This window comes from Pseudoliparis swirei, chromosome 4 (genome assembly GCF_029220125.1).
Source record: "Pseudoliparis swirei isolate HS2019 ecotype Mariana Trench chromosome 4, NWPU_hadal_v1, whole genome shotgun sequence".
NCBI classification, from domain to species: Eukaryota; Metazoa; Chordata; class Actinopteri; order Perciformes; family Liparidae; genus Pseudoliparis; species Pseudoliparis swirei.
In genome coordinates, this window is record NC_079391.1 from 31,823,859 (window position 1) to 31,845,174 (window position 21,316).

Below are 21,316 nucleotides of genomic sequence, written 5' to 3' on the forward strand. Positions count from 1 at the left end.
TCTCAAAATAAGGATTTATTATCTCGAAGGAATGACTTGGTATCCAAAAAAAATGCCATCGCGTCTTAAAATAATAACTGTCTCAATAGAAAAATGGCCTATTATCTCAAATAATGATTAATTTCACCTTATTAGTTTCATTAGCTCTACCCTTTTTTATTTTAAAGTATATATTTGAATAAGTTAAACCACTTTAACTCTGCTCTGCTCAAGATTTCACTCACGCAGGTCGAACAACTCACTCAGTGGAAAAATAAGAGCAGGAGGAGGAGGAGGAGGAGGAGGAGGAAGGTGATGGTGTAACGTCTTTGCCGTTTCCACTGGAAACATTTTTGCACGTTGAGTGGAATTGTAAAAAAAAAAAAAGTAAATTAGATTAACTCTGAGGTCTCGAGATAGAAAATCACATGTTAACACTTTGCTGGTGGTTCAGGTTTAAAACACATTTTAAACCTTATTTTTTGTTTGTGTTTCCCAAGAAGCTGAAACTATAATTAGGGCAGCAAAATGTAGAATTACGGACAAAGTATAGGTCCGAACTGAAACAGAAGATTTCTGACTCACTACCCGGCCGTCACGTGTATTTACTTCCTTTCAAGTGAGCCGGCCCTGTAATTTGACGCCATGGCGGGCGACTTGAGAACAGGTGGTCAAGTGTGTGTTTAAAAAGAAGCTCAGCGAACACGCTTTTATGTCCTCTGCATTCGGCTCCTATAGTCTGTCTGCTGCCAGCGACAAATACAATAAAAAGCAATTTAAACCTTTTTTAAAATCCAATTCCAAATGCTATTCTTTGATGCGTTTCAACTGTTCGGGAGGGATAAAGTGGAAGTATTCAGATCTTTTATTTGAATAAATATGGTAATACCATATAATTTAGTTAAATAACTATGGATGTAGTATCAGGAAATCAAAGCACTGGAAATTACAGAGATGGTTGCGTTTTAGGTCGCATCCACGTGGCCACACTTTGTGTTTACATCTAAAAAAATAAGGTAATTCTCATAACTTCTCTAACCATTATTTTACGTGGATTAACACTGGGGTCTCTGCTTCGCTTTTAACGGTTTGGCTGAAGGCAGCGCCCCCTTCTTTTTTAAAGGGACGGAGGAGGCTGTAATCTGAGAGAAGCAGAGAGGTGTATTATTAGCCACACACACACACACACACACACCCACACACACACACACAAGACCCCGGAGCCCGGCTCTTGAGACCTCCAGATGTTGCGTTCGCGGCACCGAGCGAAGTCGGGAGTCTGAGCTCCGGCTGTTTCCACGAAACGTTCATACATTTATTTCACCGGTAGCGATGGACGCTGGCAGTCTCGGTTAACGGAAGAAGAAGGAGAAGGAGAAGAAGAAGGAGTGAGGCTGTTGAAAACAATATATACTTTTTACAAATCTTTTGTTTGGACTAAAAAAGGATATTGAAGCCTCAATTTCCCTGCGCAGTTTGGACGTTTAAACCTGATTGAAATGACTCCGCTGCGGATAAAATAGTCCGTCAAGACGTGGGACACTTTTTCCGCTGATATAAGGTTTTTTTAAATTATATATATATATCTATATATATTATATATATTAAAAAGCTCATTTGTTATTCGTGAGTGTGTATTTGTGTTGGGGGACAAAGTGAGCACAATGGCTGCCCTTCACTGGCTCCTGTGTGCCGGGATGTTATCGCTGCCGACGTGCGGAGCGTTCTTCCGCGGACCGTTACAGCCGGAGATGTCCAACGGCACGTTTCATCACTACTTCGTGCCGGACGGCGACTACGAGGACAACGACGACCCGGAGAAGTGCCAGATGCTCTTCAAGATGACGGACGAGCGCAAGTGCGGTCTCGACGAGGACCAGTACGCCGTGATACAGGACGACTTCACCATCATCAAGCGGCAGATAGAGGACTCGGCCCGGGTCCTGGAGGGCATCGGGAAGAGCATCTCCTTCGACCTGGACGGGGAGGACAACTACGGGAGGTACCTGCGGAGGGAGACGGCGCAGATCGGCGAGGCGTTCACGAGCTCGGAGAAGTCGCTGCTGGAGCTGGAGGTGAAGTTCAAGCAGAGCCAGGAGAGCGACCTGAAGGAGGAGCACCGGCTCAACGACGACTTCCTGAGCATGGTGGTGCACACGCGGGACGTCCTGAAGGACACGGTGGACATTTCCGTGGGACTGAAGGACAAGCACGAGCTCCTGTCGCTGATCATCCGCAGCCACGGCACGAGGCTGAGCCGGCTGAAGAACGAATACATGAAGTTCTGAGAGAAAGTAGTCCCCCCCGCACTTTGCAGTAGCGACTTTTTCTTATAATTTAAAAAAAAAAATGTTTAGGGATTAATGTGTGTGAGCACGAGAGAGAAGGGGGTAACAACAAATACAAACAAGTGTAGTTATATTAGGGATAAAAACACAATTTAAAGGGCCAGTTCACTTGCATTACAAATAAATCATATTCTCTAGAGAAGTGGTTAAAAAAAAAAAAAAATAGCCTAAATATCTTACATTTGACTTTTAATAGGAAAGAAGAAACATACTTAAATGCAATCCAAATATGTTCAATAAACACAACTCTTAGTGATGAGTGCTTTACTTTCAGGGTGGAGAGGGATGTATGCGTCCAGGTCATGTGACATTTCACCAAAGCTCCATTACCAAAAAAGCCCCCCTCCCCCCCACCCACCACATATTACCCCATTGCATTTGGTAATCTGATGATTTACCACTTACGTACAATATCCACCCCTCATTATTCCACATTCTCACGGTCCTGTTATGTATCAGAACAGCTTTTATTATTTTTTTAGTTGATATTGTGCTCATGTGGTCCAGATTCCAGAACGAACAAATTCCATTGATGGCATTCATCTCTGTGAAGGTATAATGTTTTTTAAAAAACTAAAATATACTGGTAGGAAGTAAGAAAGAAAATGTGTTGTAGTTTTTAATGACATCGTACTTGTTATGAATAGACAACGAGGATATGGATGATATCCTCTCTCACATTCACTTCAATTGCATTTTTATTTGATAATATGGTGATTTCTGGAGAAAACTATATATCTATATTCTTTTTTTAGATGACACCTCAAACTAAACTTCAAACAAATCAAAGAACTTCATCATATTGATGCAAATAAAATCATATCAGTGTTTTTGCAATATCTCTAAGGTAAATGTACACGCCACGCAAACACACAATGGGGGTATGGTCATTTTTGGTAAGTGCACAGAGTTCACCTGGTGTGTGTGTGTGTGTGTGTAAATGTGTGCGTGTGAAACAACGGCTTTGAATGTGAGTCAGCAGATTAGAACAGCGAGAACAGGAACCATCAGCTCAGACGAAGGCTTTTTTTCCCCCCAAAAAATGTTGCTTGGTTTATTTTTGACCCTTTTAAAAAGTTGGATAAATGAGTTGTTCGTATGTCGTCACGTCGCACTAAAGCCGGGCGTGAATTTGTGTCGTCGGATGAATGTTTCTGAGCATATCAGAGAATGTTTACATGTGGAACCATTTAGATTTTTTATCTTTTTGTCATTTAAAAAAAAGCTTTTTATAGGCCGGCAGCACAATTCTTAACTGTTGTGTGTGTGTGTGTGTGTGTGTGTGTGGCCTTTAAACTGTGCTGCTCTGCACAGGCTGTATACTCTTGGAACATGTACAGTGTTATAAGAAATACGTAAAATACTGTGAGTGCCCATATTTTTTATTACAACCCCCCAAAAAAAGAAACCCACCAATATTAATGTTTTCATCGTTTTTATATAGCATTTTGAAACCGAGCCGCATATAAATATAAAATATATATATATATTCTTTGTGTAACTAGGCGAGATTGTAAAATCATTGGCGGGTAAGACTGCAGGCAGCACTCGAGGACGTCCACGTCCGACACTAATCGGACGGTTCTGTGTCTTCTTAAATAAACAGTTTGTGTTTTGAAGTGTCGCTGCACGTTTGATTATTATTTCGTTTTTACAGAAACATGAAATGGTCGATATTACGAGATATTGATTGATAAACATTCCTCATTTTGAATCCCCCGTGGATGTGACCGTGACCACGTGCTCCGTCATTACGAAGTGGCCCTTTACGAGGCTTTGAGGCCGGCCGCAGGCTACACGGGCCCTGTGGTCGACCATGAAACGACGGAAAGCAAGTTGTTGATATGTTTTTACGAGGACGTGTGGTTTTTGAGCACCTCGCAAACAAGATGACTTTCTTTTGGGGGGGGGGTGATCCTTTGACCTCGCGTTATTTTACCGATGTTTCGACTTGTGATACTTTGAGCCCACTGACAAAGGACACAGGAAACACATGGGGGACGCCATGTGGTGTGTTTACACGAGAGGGGAATGCCGACAGCTAGTCATATTTTGGATTAACACATTATTATTATCATCATTATTATAAACAATACTTTCCTCAACACAGATTGTCAAACAAATGTGGACCTTTGTTAGATCCTTTGAATCCATTGGTGATTACGGTTATCATTCACTGGTTGACATAACATTGTGTGCCTTCGGGTACATCCAGCCTCCATGATGGATCCATGACGGAGGTCATGGACACTGGATTTGTTCTGCTATAAAAAAATAAATAAAAGAGAAAATACTTGAGTCCTAAAAATACTAAATTCCAGCTAAAATATGTGCATTTATTCATGTTGTAATATCTCTCTTCCTCTCTATGTGTACATGGAAGTGGACAGCATGCTTGATCTGGATTGTTGTTGTTGTTGTTGTTGTTAGTCAATGTGTTGCAGAAGCTGACTGAGTTGTAACTTTAATTTGCGTTACTTCTATTATTGGTAAATTTGGAGATGGGGTTTATATTTTTTAAGATTTGAGATGCTGATATATCATTTACATTTTAATAAATTCAGGAGTAACGTCAGATTTTCGTCCATGACTGACAGAAATATTTATTTAGAGTGGGCATCACTCATCAAGGGTTCATTGTTAACGTTGTTCCTTGTGTTTCAATGCTATTCAGCCATTTTTAACACCTTAAAATGTATAACGACGGTGATGATACACACTAAAACGTTATCTCACTCGACGAGCCCATAACAGCGGGGCGCCGCCATCTTTAGTCCTTCTCTATCACCGCCGCTCGTTCACCCGTCGGCGGCGAGTGACGTGGTAACTGGGGCAACGGTCGTGCGCTCGCGGTGGTGACGTCACCCCGGGGGATCAACCTTTCAACTACTTCCGCCCTCTTATCCTCGCGCGCTCACAGCGACTTCCGTTTTGTTGACGGAGGCGACGCTCGTGGGGAAGTAGAAGAAGAAGAAGGAGAAAAACAAGAAGAAGAAGAAGAAGAAGAAGAAGAAGAAGAAGAAGCAGCCTCATCACAACTCTCCAGTTACAAACGGGTAACTTTAAACACTTTGTGGCCGGTTTTATTTTAATGTCACTTTAATGCAAGCAAACCGGGGGAAGCCGGCTGTGAAGGAAGGTACGCGTTGAAACTAAAAGTGTGATGTAAGCGCACTATATTTATAGATATATAGGTATATCTATATCTAGATATATATTTACGTAAACTAGCTTCGGCTTAGAAAAAAAAGCTACTTTTCTTTAATTAAGTTTGAAAACAAAGAGCTGCTGTTTGTGATGTAGGTTGTTGATTCACTCTCTTATTATATATGTTTCCCGTTTGTTTTTAATGGGCAACGTCCTCCGTATGTGCCATTAGGTGACGTCATTTCAAGGGAAACTGGAATTAAGTGTTTTTTGAGGGGTTGTGCAAAGGCTGCTACACTTGTGATTAATTAGCATCTGTACTGATTGATTGATTCACATTATAATGTACCTTTTTTTCATATGTGACAGTTTGTTGCTGTTCCTTGTCTCAACATTATAATGAGTTGAATATGTTCTGGACTGTTGGTCAGACAAACGAGACATTTGATGACATCACTTTGGGATTGACAACACTAATATAAAACAATATAATCGAGTTTTAGCTTACATAATCGATTAGCCTGCCGTAAGGTGATCAGCTTAGAATGAGGACCAACATGTTGCTTCTCAAATGAATTTGAATCAGAATTAAACTCTTAAGTTGCTGTATTATTTAACCTTTTTTCCCATTTGTGCAGTTTAATTACATGTCATATACAGTTTATATCCTGACAACTGTGACATAATCACATTCTTGTTGAATAGGTCCCTCCAAATAATATTTATAACACAGCTTTTTAAAAATTGTATTGCTTCCCTTTCTCATTATCTACAGAGTTTCTGACCTGGAGACGCATCGTTGGCTGAAATGTGGACGAGTATATTTTTGCGCCGCGCCCTGCAGAGGAGCACCTCTGCGATGGCGTGCCGGCCCCTGAGGGTTTGGCGTAAACCAGGACGGGCTGCAAGTCCGCGACCCACCTGCCTGACTTCGCTGCAGCTCCGCGGGCAGCAGACCCTGAGCTCCGCCTCCCTCCCCGGGGCCGGACACTCGGTGAGGAGCGTCCGCGCTCTGCGCGAGGAGCGCATGGTGGAGGTGGAGTGGAAGGACGGAGGCCACAGCCTGTACCCGTTCACCTGGCTGAGAGACAACTGCCCGTGTCCGCTGTGCACCCTGGACTCTGCTCAGGCCCGGAAGCTGTTGATGTTGGAACTCGACGTCCACATAGGGGTCGACGCCGTGGAGGTCACCGATGACAACAAGGTATCGTTTTACTGTGATTATAATAATACACATATTGGTTGCATTGACACACAAAATATATTTGTGAAATGTAGCCCGTGAGCAATGAATCAAACTATGTCAAGGTTTCATTTTTGAAGGAAACTAGCTTCTTATGATTGGTTTGGCGTCCCATCTCTTCTCACGGTACCCAAATAGACACGCTCATGAAGTGCAGCCTCACTATGGAAGATGGTCAAATGTGTGTCTGGTCTGTGCTGCAGTAAAGGGGCCCATTCAGGGTCACCTACGATGGGGGGGTGGGGTGTGTGTGTTGGGTGGGGGGGGGGGGGGGTTGTATATTTGAGTTATGGTCCTATTTGAGATTCTGACGTTGAGAATTGACACAGAAAGCAGCTCAATGTGCTGTTTCTCCGGGTTTGGTTTAAAGACATGAGAGATGCAACGATCGGCTGATAAATCAATTTACTTATTTAAATTAGTCAGCAGTTGTCTTGATAATCTATTCGCCGTCTTTTTCCAAGAAAGAAAAGACAATTATTTGACCGTCTGATCTTCTCAAACAGAGGAATTGTCTGCCTTCCCTTCTCTTGCATTAAAGCCATTTCATAATTGTCATTCTTAGGCATCTAATAGCATCTCTAAGGAATTATTTTCCGATGTTTCACAGACCAAACGCTTCATTTTCGGCCACTTAATCACAACTAAAAGCCAAAATTCCACTATTTCTGAACCCATCGCTTCATTGCTGTAATAAATGACACGTATTAATGAAACTGTTTGTATTTCACTCTGTGGGAAAGTTTCATGAAACTTCCTCCTGTTAACTAGAAGTAGGCATTCACACTGTGGCTGTGTTGAGGACAACGGCCTGGCGATAAAACTGAGGTTCTAAAATCGAATTGTGCCAGAAACACACTCAGTGCGTTTACGTGATGGTATAATTCGAATCTTTCTTTAGTCGGACTATGCTATCTTTTGGGGGATCTGCTGTTATCCCAATATACATGGCAGTGAGTCATTCGAATCATTGGCCTTTGAAAGCATGTCATATCCGATACGATAGGCGGCGCTGTTTTCATTACAACTCGTGGTGATACAGCCATTTCCGCTTGACCTCTTCACTACCAACAACAACCAACAACAACAACATCAACATTTCGAGAAAGATGGCGAACAGAGAGCAAGGCGAAGCTACATCCCTCTACTATTCTTGCATGATGTTAATAGGAGTACAGCGAATGCAAATGGCGCTATTGGCGTTGTTTGTTTGTTTTCTGCCGGCCAGGCTCCCGGCAGTGACAACTTATCGTCTCTTTCGACTTCCGGGTCACGACATGGGAGGGAGGGAGGGAGGAGGGCGTCGGGATCTCAGGCATGCGCAAAGACACAAAGTCCAGTTCCTAATCCAATTCACCGTTACATGCCGCGATAGTCGAATTATCAACCGGATCGGATCGAGTTATCCAGGGGTGTTAATCGGATCGTAGTCGGACCGCACATAGTCGAACAAAGGTGTTTACATGAAACGGATAATTCGATTTCAGTCCAACTAAGCCAGTTTTTCGAATGCATGTAAACACGGTCACTTTCAATCTGACCTTTAAGCCCTCGAGTCCACCGGCAAGATTAGATGTCTGCACGAGCCAAAACCAACAAAACACACAGGTTTGAATAAGCGGATATACGACATACAGATCCAATATATTTTTTAATTTGGGAAGAACACTTTTTTTTACATTATTTCTTTTCATGCATTTCACATGTTTCTTATTTTTTAGGCCGGTTTAGTGAATTTATAATCCCTGAACAGTTTGTTTTAGATGATTTCTTTTAATGCATTTCACATTTTTCTTATTTGTTATGCCGGTTTAGTGGATTTATAATCCCTGAACGCTTTTTTTTAGATGATTTCTTTTAATGCATTTCACATTTTTCTTATTTTTTAGGCCGGTTTAGGTAATTTATAATCCCTGAACACTTTTTTTGCCGCCGATCATGTTGACAGATCATTTGTTTTTGATGAGTCAGCGGGTCTACACGGCTCCAGACTATTCATGAATCATTTAAATCACTCTGAAGACGTTACAAACAAGGAGAAACCTCTAAATGCTATCCTTTAAAATGACTAGAGCAAAGTTATCGTGTTTTTATACTTCATAAAACACAATTTAAACGGTTAGGAAATAACAGATTGTATTTTTATGGATTGAAACAAATCTTGTCATTTGTAGTTTTAATGCTATAGCATAAGCTGCTTAGTGAAAGCGGCAAAAGTAATATCTGTTTGTGTTGTTGTGAAAACATCCCATTCAAACAGCTGGATTCCTCACCGACGCTACATTTTACGTGATTACATGTAAACGCGTCATAATAACGTTATAATAAATTACCGTAGCCAAATACGAGTTTTCATGAACAGACCGTGTAGTTCACGTGTTTCTGTTGTTCATGTAGACATCCTGGATATTTCCTTTAAACGCATCAGTGTGGGCTCGGGGGGGCGGGGCTTAGCGAAGGTTGCCAATCGGTGATCAGTAAGCGCTCGTGTCTCTCGACAGGTGTCCGTCTCGTGGCCCGACCGGCACGCCAGCGTGTTTCACGCCAAGTGGCTGAAGAAACGCTGCTTCTCCGCTTCCGCCAGGCGAGCGTTGAAAGAAGAGCTTTTCCTCAACGGTGAGTCCGCCTTTAATATTGTTACGTTTAAACTTTACGGAATAAGTCGGCATTTTATAAATCCGTGTAACGGGGTGGGGAGGCCTCCTCCCCAAATGTATTTATAATGCGTACGTAGTTGATGCTATCCTACTAAATATAAAATTAATACACATAATGCTTATCAAACCGCTGACGAAAAGGCCCTCGCTGATTAGACTGGTCTGAGACTGATCAATACTTTATAATTGATCACCCCGTTGATCAAAGAGATGGGCTTTTATTTGATAGGAGCCCATGAATCACAACGCAGCCGTCTCTGAATTAACGGGATGAACGAGCGACTCCTCTGGTTGTATATAATCTATGCTTCATGTGTTAAAGCTGCATTCTCTCTACTAACCACCAGGGGGTGTCTCCTCTGGTTGTATAGAAGTCTATGATTCATGTCTTAAAGCTGAATACTCTCCATTGACCACCAGGGGGCGACTCCTCTGGTTGTATAGAAGTCTATGATTCATGTGTTAAAGCTGCATTCTCTCTACTAACCACCAGGGGCGACTCCTCTGGTTGTATAGAAGTCTATGATTCATGTGTTAAAGCTGTATTCTCTATTGACCACCAGAGGGCGAGTCCTCTGGTTGTATAGAAGTCCATATAATGCCTCCTTCTCTCTTGATGTATTCCCTCAGTAAACATGAGTTTATGTCAGTCTCTAGTTTCAAGTCTTCTTCTATACAGCGTGATTATGGTACATTATTGTCATTTAGAGTCTAACATGCTTTAGGGGCGGGGCTACAAGGTGATTGACAGGTCTCTACCCCGTCGTCGTTCGGTCTGGGAGTCGTCGATGTTTTTTTCATGTGTATTTAACCCGTTCCCAGCGTCGTCTTTAGTTCATGGAAGTTGATTGCGATGCGTCGCTCGACTGTAAATGTCTGACTCGGCGTTCTGTCCTTCGCTCGCTCGTCTCTTCGCCGCAGAAACATGTTGAAGTAATCAGTGTCATCGGTTTAGATTCCTAGAACGGCAAAATGGGAACGACCACATTCTGTCATGTGTGGGAAAATACAAGCGGATCCAATTTTCATATTTTCTCTCCACTGGAACCACTTTAGAAAGTTGATTGAGAAATGTTTGTGTGACATTTTACCTTTTTTGTACGTTAATTTTTCATAATGAGTTTAAAGTCCGTTTTGCAGATATCCCGTTATCGCTTTTTGTTTTGGATGTGTAATCCACTTTTTGTAAAAGTGTTATTTTAATGACTGGACAACATCACAGTTGTTTAATTCAGGTGTGTTTTGTGTTTTAATCGTCTAGAAAGGGCAAATAAAAAGACATTTATTTGTAATTTGAAACCACATTTTCTCTGGGAAGTTTTTCCAGGAGGAAAACTCTTCGAACACATTTTCTTTCTCGCTGTTGTTCAGGAAGCTTTTCTTCTAAAGACTGGAAAGAGAACTCATCTCACAGAACGTTCACACACACACACACACACACACACACGGTCCTGAAGGACCCACAGGGTTGAGAGGCTCCTGGTCCTGACTGATTGGACCTGTGTGTGTGTGTGTGTTGCATAACTCCTCCATTCATGTTGAAGTGTAAACAGATCTCCCCCCCCTCATAAGAATTTACTGACAGATGTTCATTATATGGAAGAGTTTTTTTCTAAACACACACACACATATATTCACACACACACACACAGACTGTCTGGGTTTAATTATATCCTCTTGACTAAAATTCCACCGAAAAAAAAGATGGATGAAGAACAGCCCTCACTCCTCTTCTCGCTCCTCTTCCCGCTCTTCCCACTCATCTCCTCTTCCTGCTCCTCTTCCCACTCATCTCCTCTTCCCGCTCCTCTTCCCACTCATCTCCTCTTCCTGCTCCTCTTCCCACTCATCTCCTCTTCCCGCTCCTCTTCCCACTCATCTCCTCTTCCTGCTCCTCTTCCCGCTCCTCTTCCCGCTCCTCTTCCCGCTCCTCTTCCTGCTCCTCTTCCTGCTCCTCTTCCCACTCATCTCCTCTTCCTGCTCCTCTCCCCACTCCTCTTCTCGCTCCTTTTCACTCCTCCGTGGCGGTCACTCTTCCGGAGCGCGGGCCACGGTTTGAACTCCCTTTTTTCCAGGCCGCGCGGCCTCGTCTCTCCGGCGGGCCGAGCGCCTGTTGAAGCGCTCTCGGCAGTGGAAAGTGGAGCGCTCGCGGGACACTTGGAGGTCAATATGAAAATTGGAGCTGTGGGGATATTACACACCTCCCCCGCTCATAATGTCCGGCTAATGTTTGCTCTACTGCTTTTTACCGTTTCCAGGGCGTTGCGCAACTCCAAACCGCCGGTATGTAGTTCGGCGGCAGCTATTAACCGGAGTGAGACATGGACGAGGACCCTTTATATTTCGTGATACTGGAAGACCTTCACATCTGCTTTTCGGTTTCTCACTTTAATGTCCGCTGTAGCCGGATGGCCATGTGGTCCGGGACCATCTTTTTAGTTTATCGTCCTTGCACATGTGTCTGGAAGGCGGACATCTGTATAAATGGGAGTCTCATTCAGACCCCCCCCCCCCTATTCCATATGGAAAACGTATTTACGAGTGAGGGCTTCAAGAACACGTCTGCATGTTCTTACGAAACACAAGCTCACCGTTGTCTGTGTTTCCTTTCCTTCGGGAGCCGAATGGATGTGTGTGTGTGTGTGTGTGTGTGTGTGTGTGTGTGTGTGTGCAACCAGGAATGTAACCTCAAGCTGCCCGGTGTCTCTGAGCTTTTACAAACATCTCCATAAGTCTCTTAATATCCCAACGGACAGTTGGTAATATTCTGACACTCTATAGATTGGTCATTGATAGACCTTTGGTTAGGGAATAGGATAAACCTTTGGTGAGGGTTAGGATAGACCTTTGGTTAGGGAATAGAATAGACCTTTGGTGAGGGTTAGGATAGACCTTTGGTGAGGGTTAGGATAGACCTTTGGTTAGGGTTAGGATAGACCTTTGGTGAGGCTTAGGATAGACCTTTGGTTAGGGTCGACTGTGATCGTCAACACCAAGGTTGGACTGATCTGAGATCTGTGCTTTTACAAATGCTTCTACCCCGGTGAGAAGTCTAGAAGGAGCCCTGGACTAGAACCCCGGCTCTCCGTTGGTTCACAGCACAGCTGACGGTAAACCCGGCTGACGCTCATCTGTGCCTGGCTGCTTCCCGAGTTGGTGTTCCCCACGGTGTTCTAATGAACTGAACATGTTTTTTCCTCGGCTGTCTGCCCGGGGGGGATTCGGTGTGGGAGGATCTCCTCATGAGACCTCTGCCCAGTGCTGGCCGACCCTCCCCGACCACAACATCACGCCGTGACCGCTGGCTTCACGGCAGCCCTCGCTCAGACCTCCGCGCTCCCTTAAAACCATGCAGTGCACCTATAAATCATTCAGCTGCAGCAATTGTGAAGGAATGTTCTGCCGAGACTCTCATAGCCCAGGACGCCCGTTGTAACCAAAACGGGTATCCCGACTTTCGATGGTCTACAAACGTACGTTTTGAAGATCAGTAACATGGCCGCCGCCATCTAGTTTCTTTGCAACCCGAAGTGACACGAAACGTTGGAGCTAAATGACAGCGGTCAATAATCAGAGTAAGCTCCGCCCCTAAAGCGTCCCCTGCTTAATGGGTGTTTGACTCTAAATGACCATAATGTCCTAAATGATGACATCATGCTGTATAGAAGAAGACTTGAAACTAGAGACTGAGACATAAACTCATGTTTACAATGTTTACTGAGGGAATACATCAAGAGAGAAGTCGAGTCACTACATAGACTTCTATACAACCAGAGGAGTCGCCCCCTGTTGGTCAGGAGAGAGAATGCAGCTTTAACACAAGAAGCACAGACTTCTATACAACCAGAGGAGTCGCCCCCTGGTGGTCAGGAGAGAAAATGCAACGTTAACACATGAAGCATAGACTTCTATACAACCAGAGGAGTCGCCCCCTGTTGGTCAGGAGAGAGAATGCAGCTTTAACACAAGAAGCATAGACTTCTATACAACCAGAGGAGTCGCCCCCTGGTGGTCAGTGGAGCGATAGCGAGTGTATCGCACTTCAGCATCGGCTTCACTTTTAAGAACCAAAGAGTTCCCCCGTCAGTTAAATATTGTTTCTACAATGACGCATGTAACAATTATTTTCCAGCAGTTTGTCACATTAATAGTTTTGGACTCTCGTTGCGACCTTATCGACGGCGACTCTCTCCTTCACCGATAACTCCGCCAGTGATTTACGCAAACGCCCGCCAGATGCTTTTCATATTTGAGCCATGTCATCGTCTCGGGGGGGTGGGCGGGGGGCTCCCCCCATGTTGTGCTTGTCATGTTTAGTTAGTCCGGGAGGGAATCATGACTAATTTCATGCGACTGGTATTTAACCGAGGGATGTGAAATGTATTTTTCGTGACTTTGTGGAAGCTCTCCCGGTTGTTTCTCTCTCACTTCTCCACCGGCTCAGTTTCTGAACATCTCGTCTTCCTTTCATAAACTCTTATTGAGCGAAGCGTTTGAGTCTCGTGACGACGTAACGACTTCTCATCGGCTCATTTGCTTCACTCGTTGTCGGAATTGCATCACGTTTGTACCGATGGTCCCGAGTGTCACGGTCCGGCCTCCCATTGGCCGGGCCGTGGTTCTGATGAGACGGACGTGGCTGTTTAATAAAGTAGATTTTAATCTTCTTGTCATCAGACTGAACTTGGTGACTGTGTGTTTTTGTCTGTAGACGAAACCAAATCTGACCGGGTTCAGAGTTGGTATCAAAATGACGGTTGAAGAGACTTTATCCCCCATCTGGCGTCCCAAAACTTTAAAGCCGAGATTATAATGAAGGCCGAGTTTCAGGATACGAGTGTGTTCCGAGAGAGAGAGGGCTTTACGAGACGGCCTCTCGTTCTGGTTCTTGGTTTCCTTTCCTTGCTTCCTCAACACGGTGACAGTCCAGAAGTTTCATGAACACAAGTAGGAGAAATCTCAGGAGACTCGAAAAGGACCGATTTATCAAATGAATCCAAGAGATGTTTTATTGAGGAGTTCTTCATGAGGATCTCTGATGTCTGTGTGCCCCCCCCCCCCCCCCCCTCCAAGGACCTTCTGTCAAGGAAACAGGAAATGGTGCATTGTGGGATCGTTTTAAATGATGTCACTGGAGTTTAAAGACCTTTTTTCTTTATTGTTTGGTCTCCGCGATCTGCCGAAAGCTTTTAGGATCTCAGATCCCTCGTTAACTTTTCCTGACATTTGTATTATTCTTCACCTTTTAAACTGAAGTCTTTACACATTAAGTTGTGCGTTCCGCTTCACGCGGACGTCATCGACGTGAGGAATGAGAGGAAGCCGAGCGGTAAACGTTTGTTAGTCTAAAGGAGATTTTCATGGCTGCTAGATTCCGATCTGTCAAACCGCTCCAGCTTCCACACGTCACAGAAATCAGGCCTCCTTTCAACAAATGTCCCTATTTCCACCCACAAAGATCACGCTTCTTCTTCTTCTTCTTCTTCTTCATCATGCCTGTAATTTCTTCACGGATCAATTACATTTGGGTTGAATCCTCTTTGTCGTCTTTTTTTGAGGATTTCACCACCTTTTTTCCATCGGACTGCACAGAAAGCTGATGATGATGAGCGGATTGTTTGTTTCTCTGGCGAGTCGGACCCCCCCCCGCTCGGGGCTTTGAGGAACGCTGAAAGCCTCGAGTGTAAGTTGGCAAAAAGGGGACTCGCTAATACTACTGGTGTGAAATATAACTAGGAGTTTACTTTTATTAATTTTGAAATGGACTCAAGAGGGTCTGGTTAAAGAAAGTCAAATTGATTCGGAAACTTCTCACTTTAAAAGTTTGTTTTGAAGGCCATCAAGGACCAACAAACATTTACCTTCCTTCAGTTACTGCGACGCATTCCCAATCCTCCCAGAAGAAACGACACGTCTCGCATGTTTTGAGCTGTTGATGAATCGATATGAAAACCAGCCCGGTGCAAATGTGTTGCCACTCCGGCTTTCATCCACTCGGCAATGAAAACACGCTCTTCTCGTCTTTAAAGTTTAACAACCAATAACCACGGAGCTTTGTTCTTCACTTGGTGGGCAGAGAAGTGGGCGGAGCTTATACTTAAATACAAAGTTAAAGACTTGTGGAATGAGAATACTATTTCGGGTAAAATTTCTGCGTTGAAACCGTTGTGTACTTTAATACACATTAGTATTAAAGTGTGTTTTAAGCATTTGGATTGTTTTTATTAAATACGGGTCCTATATGTCTCCCGTTTGGTGGTTTAATCTGTTAAATTGTTTTGATGGATTTACTGCATTGGCATAAACGGTACAACAGAATTATAAAGTAGCCCAACATCTAAAGTGAAGTACTTTATTTTAGTGACGTTTCTGGATCAATAAAGCCAGATGTCATGTCACCGAGTATCAACCCAATCGTTTACGCTCATTCTGTCACCCGAAAACAAAAAGGTTGTTCCTGCCCTCGGCTGATCTGAGATCTGAGATCTGCGATGCAAGTCGAAACAAAAGCTCTCTGGATAAGTGGAGAGAGAGAGAGAGGGTAGAGAGAGAGAGGGGGGGATGGGTTTCCTCATCTGAAAAGCCACTGTGGCAGACCTGGGGGATTCTGCATCTTATCAGACTCGTTTTACACACATTTAAAAAGATCCACGACAAAGTACCAGGAAGTGAACTCCATGTCTTTGAAGGAGACGTGTCATCTGTTGCAAAGTGTCCAGTTTCCTTTTGGACTTGAGGTGGGGGAGAAGTGCAGGAAGTAAACCTAAATAATATCTGGATCTCGTGTCGAGAGCTATTGTAACTTTCAGGGTTGACCTTTGCACCAGTTTCTGATTTCCCGCTTTGTTTCGGAAAGTCTGGGAGGCCTCGCGACCTTCGGGATCTAGTCTGGGAGGCCTCGCGACCTTCGGGATCTAGTCTGGGAGGCCTCGCGACCTTCGGAGTCTAGTCTGGGAGGCCTCGCGACCTTCGGAGTCTGGGAGGCCTCGCGACCTTCGGAGTCTGGGAGGCCTCGCGACCTTCGGGGTCTAGTCTGGGAGGCCTCGCGACCTTCGGGGTCTAGTCTGGGAGGCCTCGCGACCTTCGGAGTCTAGTCTGGGAGGCCTCGCGACCTTCGGGGTCTAGTCTGGGAGGCCTCGCGACCTTCGGGGTCTAGTCTGGGAGGCCTCGCGACCTTCGGGATCTAGTCTGGGAGGCCTCGCGACCTTCGGGGTCTAGTCTGGGAGGCCTCGCGACCTTCGGGGTCTAGTCTGGGAGGCCTCGCGACCTTCGGGGTCTAGTCTGGGAGGCCTCGCGACCTTCGGAGTCTGGGAGGCCTCGCGACCTTCGGAGTCTGGGAGGCCTCGCGACCTTCGGGGTCTAGTCTGGGAGGCCTCGCGACCTTCCGGGTCTAGTCTGGGAGGCCTCGCGACCTTCGGAGTCTAGTCTGGGAGGCCTCGCGACCTTCCGGGTCTCGTCTGCGACCTTCTGTTTTTTGTGTGAAGTTGTCGGTACACACGCTCCTCACCTGGGCCGTCCTCCTCCTCGTCTTCCTCCTCCTGCGATGCACCTAGCAGCTGTTTCTGTGGAAGTCACTGGAGACGGAAAAGAGGAGTCGAGCCAGCTGGCTGCAGAGCAGTGGGAGGGTTTCTCTTTTTCCTTTTCTTTCCACTTGTCTGACAAACGACTGAAATCTGGGTTTTTCATCTTCAAGTGAGCAGACTTTAATTTGTACCGTTGCCAATGGAGACGGCGGAGCAACAATTAATTTAGAAGTGAATTAGATTATTTTTTGATACTAGCTCAATTAGCTTCTAATATTTTATCTTTTCTTTTCAAGCTTGAAAAAACTGCTGCATGATGTGTTTTATGTGTGTGTGTGTGTGTGTGTGCTTGATTTATTTTCTCAGCCTCTCAGTAGACAGCTCCTACCGCACATTATTCAACTTTGTTTCCATCATCTCGGGGGAGGGGTGTGTGTGTGTGTATGTATATGTGTGTGTTCTTAAAGTTGTGCCGTGTGGAAAATGTTTTGTGCCGTCGCTCTGCTGCTGCACACCTTTGTGAATAAACATGTGTGTGCTGCCAATATCCTGTTAATTAATTAAACGGTTATGATTTATTTAAGAGCAGGTTTTCACTCAACAAGCTGACACAAAAGTTTATTTTACGCTTTTTAAGTCAAACAAAGTGAAGTGTGTGTGTGTGCGGCTTTAATTAATTTGTGTGTGTTTGTTTAAGATGACGCAACACTCCCCGTCTCCCGTTTCAGAGCGCTCCCACTGGGACTCCACGCTGCGCATCCCCGCCGCCGACTACCACGACGTGCTGCGCGACGACAAGGCGGCGCTGGACTGGCTCTCGGCGCTGCGCCGCGTGGGCGTCGTCCACCTGAAGGGGGCGGCGGCGGAGCCGGGCGTCGTGGCCAGGCTCGCCGAGAGGATCGGCTACCTCCGGCTAACGTTCTACGGGTGAGGGGAGCTAGAGGCCGGAGCTAAAGTTAGAGGCCGGAGCTAGAGGATAAAGCTAGAGGCCGGAGCTAGAGGATAAAGCTAGAGGCCGGAGCTAAAGTTAGAGGCCGGAGCTAGAGGCTAAAGCTAGAGGCCGGAGCTAGAGGCTAAAGCTAGAGGCCGGAGCTAGAGGCTAAAGCTAGAGGCCGGAGCTAGAGGCCGGAGCTAGAGGCCGGAGCTAAAGTTAGAGGCTGGAGCTAGAGGCCGGTGCTAAAGCTAGAGGCTGGAGATAGAGGCTGGAGCTTAAGCTAGAGGCCGGAGCTAGAGGCTAAAGCTAGAGGCCGGAGCTAGAGGCTGGAGCTAAAGCGAGAGGCCGGAGCTAGAGGCTGGAGCTAAAGCTAGAGGATAAAGTTAGAGGCAGGAGCTAGAGGCCGAAGCTAGAGGCTAAAGATAGAGGCCGGAGCTAGAGGATAAAGTTAGAGGCAGGAGCTAGAGGCCGGAGCTAGAGGCTAAAGATAGAGGCCGGAGCTAGAGGATAAAGTTAGAGGCAGGAGCTAGAGGCCGGAGCTAGAGGCAGGAGCTAGAGGCCGAAGCTAGAGGCAGCAGCTAGAGGCCGGAGCTAGAGGCTAAAGATAGAGGCCGGAGCTAGAGGATAAAGTTAGAGGCAGGAGCTAGAGGCCGGAGCTAGAGGATAAAGATAGAGGCAGGAGCTAGAGGCCGAAGCTAGAGGCTAAAGATAGAGGCAGGAGCTAGAGGATAAAGCTAGAGGCCGAGCGGCGGTCGTTTCCACAGATCCCCTTTCAGCTGGAGCTGAGCCCAGAGAGCGGTTTAGTTCAAATACATTTTATTTACATCCCTCCTCCAGGGGAAAGAAAAAGTCCCCACTGGTCAATTATCTGTACGCTTCGATTAATTTGGTTTCCATGGTGACGATTAGATTCTGTCATCACACCGGACTGCATCACGTTGACGTAGAGACGGCGAAAACAACCTCGCGCATTCCAGCTTTCCTTTTTTTCGTCTTCTCTTTTTCCTTCTCCTTCTTTCTCTGAGCCAGAGGAATCACCTGGTGCACTCGGTCAGAACCGAGGCGGCGCATGAGCTCAGAAACCCGAGCAGCTCCGAGCCCGACGCGGAGGAGAACCTCACCTCATTAGCGCTCGACTGCGTCCAGGAGAAGTTTTCTACTTAACAGATGCCCCCCCCCCCATCCCTCGCTCCCTCAGATCCCCCACAACGGTTACATCGTCTCGTCCGTTCTTTCTTTTTTATCGTCGCCGTGTATCCTCCCAAAGCCCAAATGCAATAATGGACGAGCGGTGTGTGTGTGTGTGACTGTCGTCTTTGTCTTCAGGCCCACGTGGCAGGTCCAGGACAAGCCCATGGCGAACAACGTGGCGTACACCTCGGGGAAGCTCAGCCTCCACACCGACTACCCGGCGCTGCACGCCGCACCCGGAGTGAGTAAAACCAAACATGAGGTCACTCGCGCCCTCGTGTCCCGCCTGGCGTTTTGAGTCCTCATTAGGTGTAAGAAACAAGCACGTGTGTGTGTGTGTGTGTGTGTGTGTAGGTGCAGTTGCTGCATTGCATCAGCAGCGCCGAGGAAGGGGGGGAGAGCGAGATAGTGGACGGCTTCCACGCGGCCGAGCTGCTGCGGAGGGAAGACCCCGAGGCCTTCGGGACGCTGGCCTCGGTCCAGGTGGACTTCACCGACACGGGGACGGACTACTGCGACTTCATGCTGCAGGCCAAGAAGAGCGTCATCGAGTAAGACGCCCGCCGCCTCGCCCTCACGCGCCGCGCAAAGATCCGAATGACGGCCGCTGAAAGAAGAGGAAGAAAGAAATGGACTCGGAGGAGTTTGCGTGTGCGATTTGAAATGGGACGCCGCCCTCTGCTGGCCGGAGTTATTACGGCACAATATTCTCCCTGTCGCCGGCGAAATCACGTAATAAACCACCAGTAATGATAATAATTTATTTAGTTCTCACGACCGTTTGATTCAGATCCCAAAAGTGCAACTAAAGCATTAAAAATAAACGATTGGTTGATATTTATTTAACGTGTCCAGTAGATAAAAGACGCCTTCAAATCCTTTCTGGGTGAAAGAAATGGAACAAAATAATGTTCATAATTGAATTGATGACTAATTGACCTCCTCCTCCTCCTTCCTCTTCCTCGCAGAGTGGACGCCGAGGGCCGCGTCCTGAGGATAAACCTCAACAACGCCACCCGAGACTCGGTGCTGGACCTCCCGGTGGACCGGGTCCAGCCCTTCTACCGGGCTCTGAGGGCCTTCGTGGACCTCTTTAGTCGGCCGGAGAACACGGTGACCTACGGGCTGGCGGCAGGTCAGTGAGCGCCTCCCGAAAACTCCCATGATGCAACGTGGCCAGACAAAGGAAACGGGAAGTGTATCTTTTAAAGCCCTCCGAATCAGAGCGACTCGGGCGTGAAGTCGATGTCGTCTCATCAAATGACCTCGAGTGACCTTGAGTGGGCGTCGCCCTCTAAACAAAATCACGGTGTAGGGTTTTCTCATGAACTTTTAATTTAATCAAATTTCACACTGAACTCCGGATCGAATGAAATCCACCTCCGATTCTTCCTGGTTACTGATGTGTTGTTGTTGTTGTTGTTGCATCGCAGGCGACGTGCTGACCTTCGATAACTGGCGTCTGCTGCACAGCCGGCGTTCCTACCGGAGCCGGCCGGACCAGCCGCGCCACCTGGAGGGCGCCTACCTGGACTGGGACGAGGTGATGTCCCGCCTCCGGATCCTCCGCCAATCGGTTCACGGGAACGCCTGAGCCGAGGAGGCGTGTCTTAAACGGCTTCAACCTGCGGGGTGAATTTGATCGTTTGCCCTTCCACGATGATTTAAACGGTCGGGCGACGGGCCGAGAGCTCCGACGGACGACGCTCATGAAGGCAACGCAACGATGTAAGAGCGTGGAGGCTTTTTCATGTCTCCGTATGTTTAGGTGAAGCCGACCAACGTAAAACAAACGGCAATGATTCAACGATAAGATGTAAAGCGCTCTACTTTTGGATCAAGGTTTTAGGAATTGTTCTGATACAGCCACTGTGATATTGTGCATTATGATATATATATATTATATATAATTTTTATATATATAATATATAGTATATTTTATATACAGGACTGTCTCAGAAAATTAGAATATTGTGATAAAGTTCTTTATTTTCTGTAATGCAATTAAAAAAACAAAAATGTCATGCATTCTGGATTCATTACAAATCAACTGAAATATTGCAAGCCTTTTATTCTTTTAATATTGCTGATTATGGCTTACAGCTTAAGAAAACTCAAATATCCTATCTCTAAATATTAGAATATCATGAAAAAGTATACTAGTAGGGTATTAAACAAATCACTTGAATTGTCTAATTAACTCGAAACACCTGCAAGGGTTTCCTGAGCCTTGACAAACACTCAGCTTGGTTCAGTAAACTAAATCACAAGTATGGGGAAGACTGCTGATCTGA

The 21,316-nt window shown here is 45.8% G+C and overlaps 2 protein-coding genes across 2 annotated transcripts; both read left to right on the plus strand.

The window, feature by feature from the left end:
• The first annotated feature begins 1,192 nt into the window (after positions 1 to 1,192).
• Positions 1,193 to 3,951, plus strand: fibinb (fin bud initiation factor b). The gene has a single exon (XM_056412573.1). It carries the CDS (start codon positions 1,644 to 1,646, stop codon positions 2,265 to 2,267), a length of 624 nt encoding a protein of 207 aa, XP_056268548.1. The 5' UTR covers positions 1,193 to 1,643; the 3' UTR covers positions 2,268 to 3,951.
• Positions 3,952 to 5,269: 1,318 nt separating this feature from the next.
• Positions 5,270 to 20,958, plus strand: bbox1 (butyrobetaine (gamma), 2-oxoglutarate dioxygenase (gamma-butyrobetaine hydroxylase) 1). The gene is made up of 8 exons (XM_056413522.1): positions 5,270 to 5,383; positions 6,250 to 6,678; positions 9,219 to 9,333; positions 17,626 to 17,824; positions 19,158 to 19,263; positions 19,377 to 19,573; positions 19,991 to 20,157; positions 20,456 to 20,958. The coding sequence occupies exons 2-8, from the start codon at positions 6,283 to 6,285 to the stop codon at positions 20,614 to 20,616; spliced, it is 1,341 nt and encodes a 446-aa protein (XP_056269497.1). The 5' UTR covers positions 5,270 to 5,383; positions 6,250 to 6,282; the 3' UTR covers positions 20,617 to 20,958.
• Positions 20,959 to 21,316: the final 358 nt, after the last annotated feature.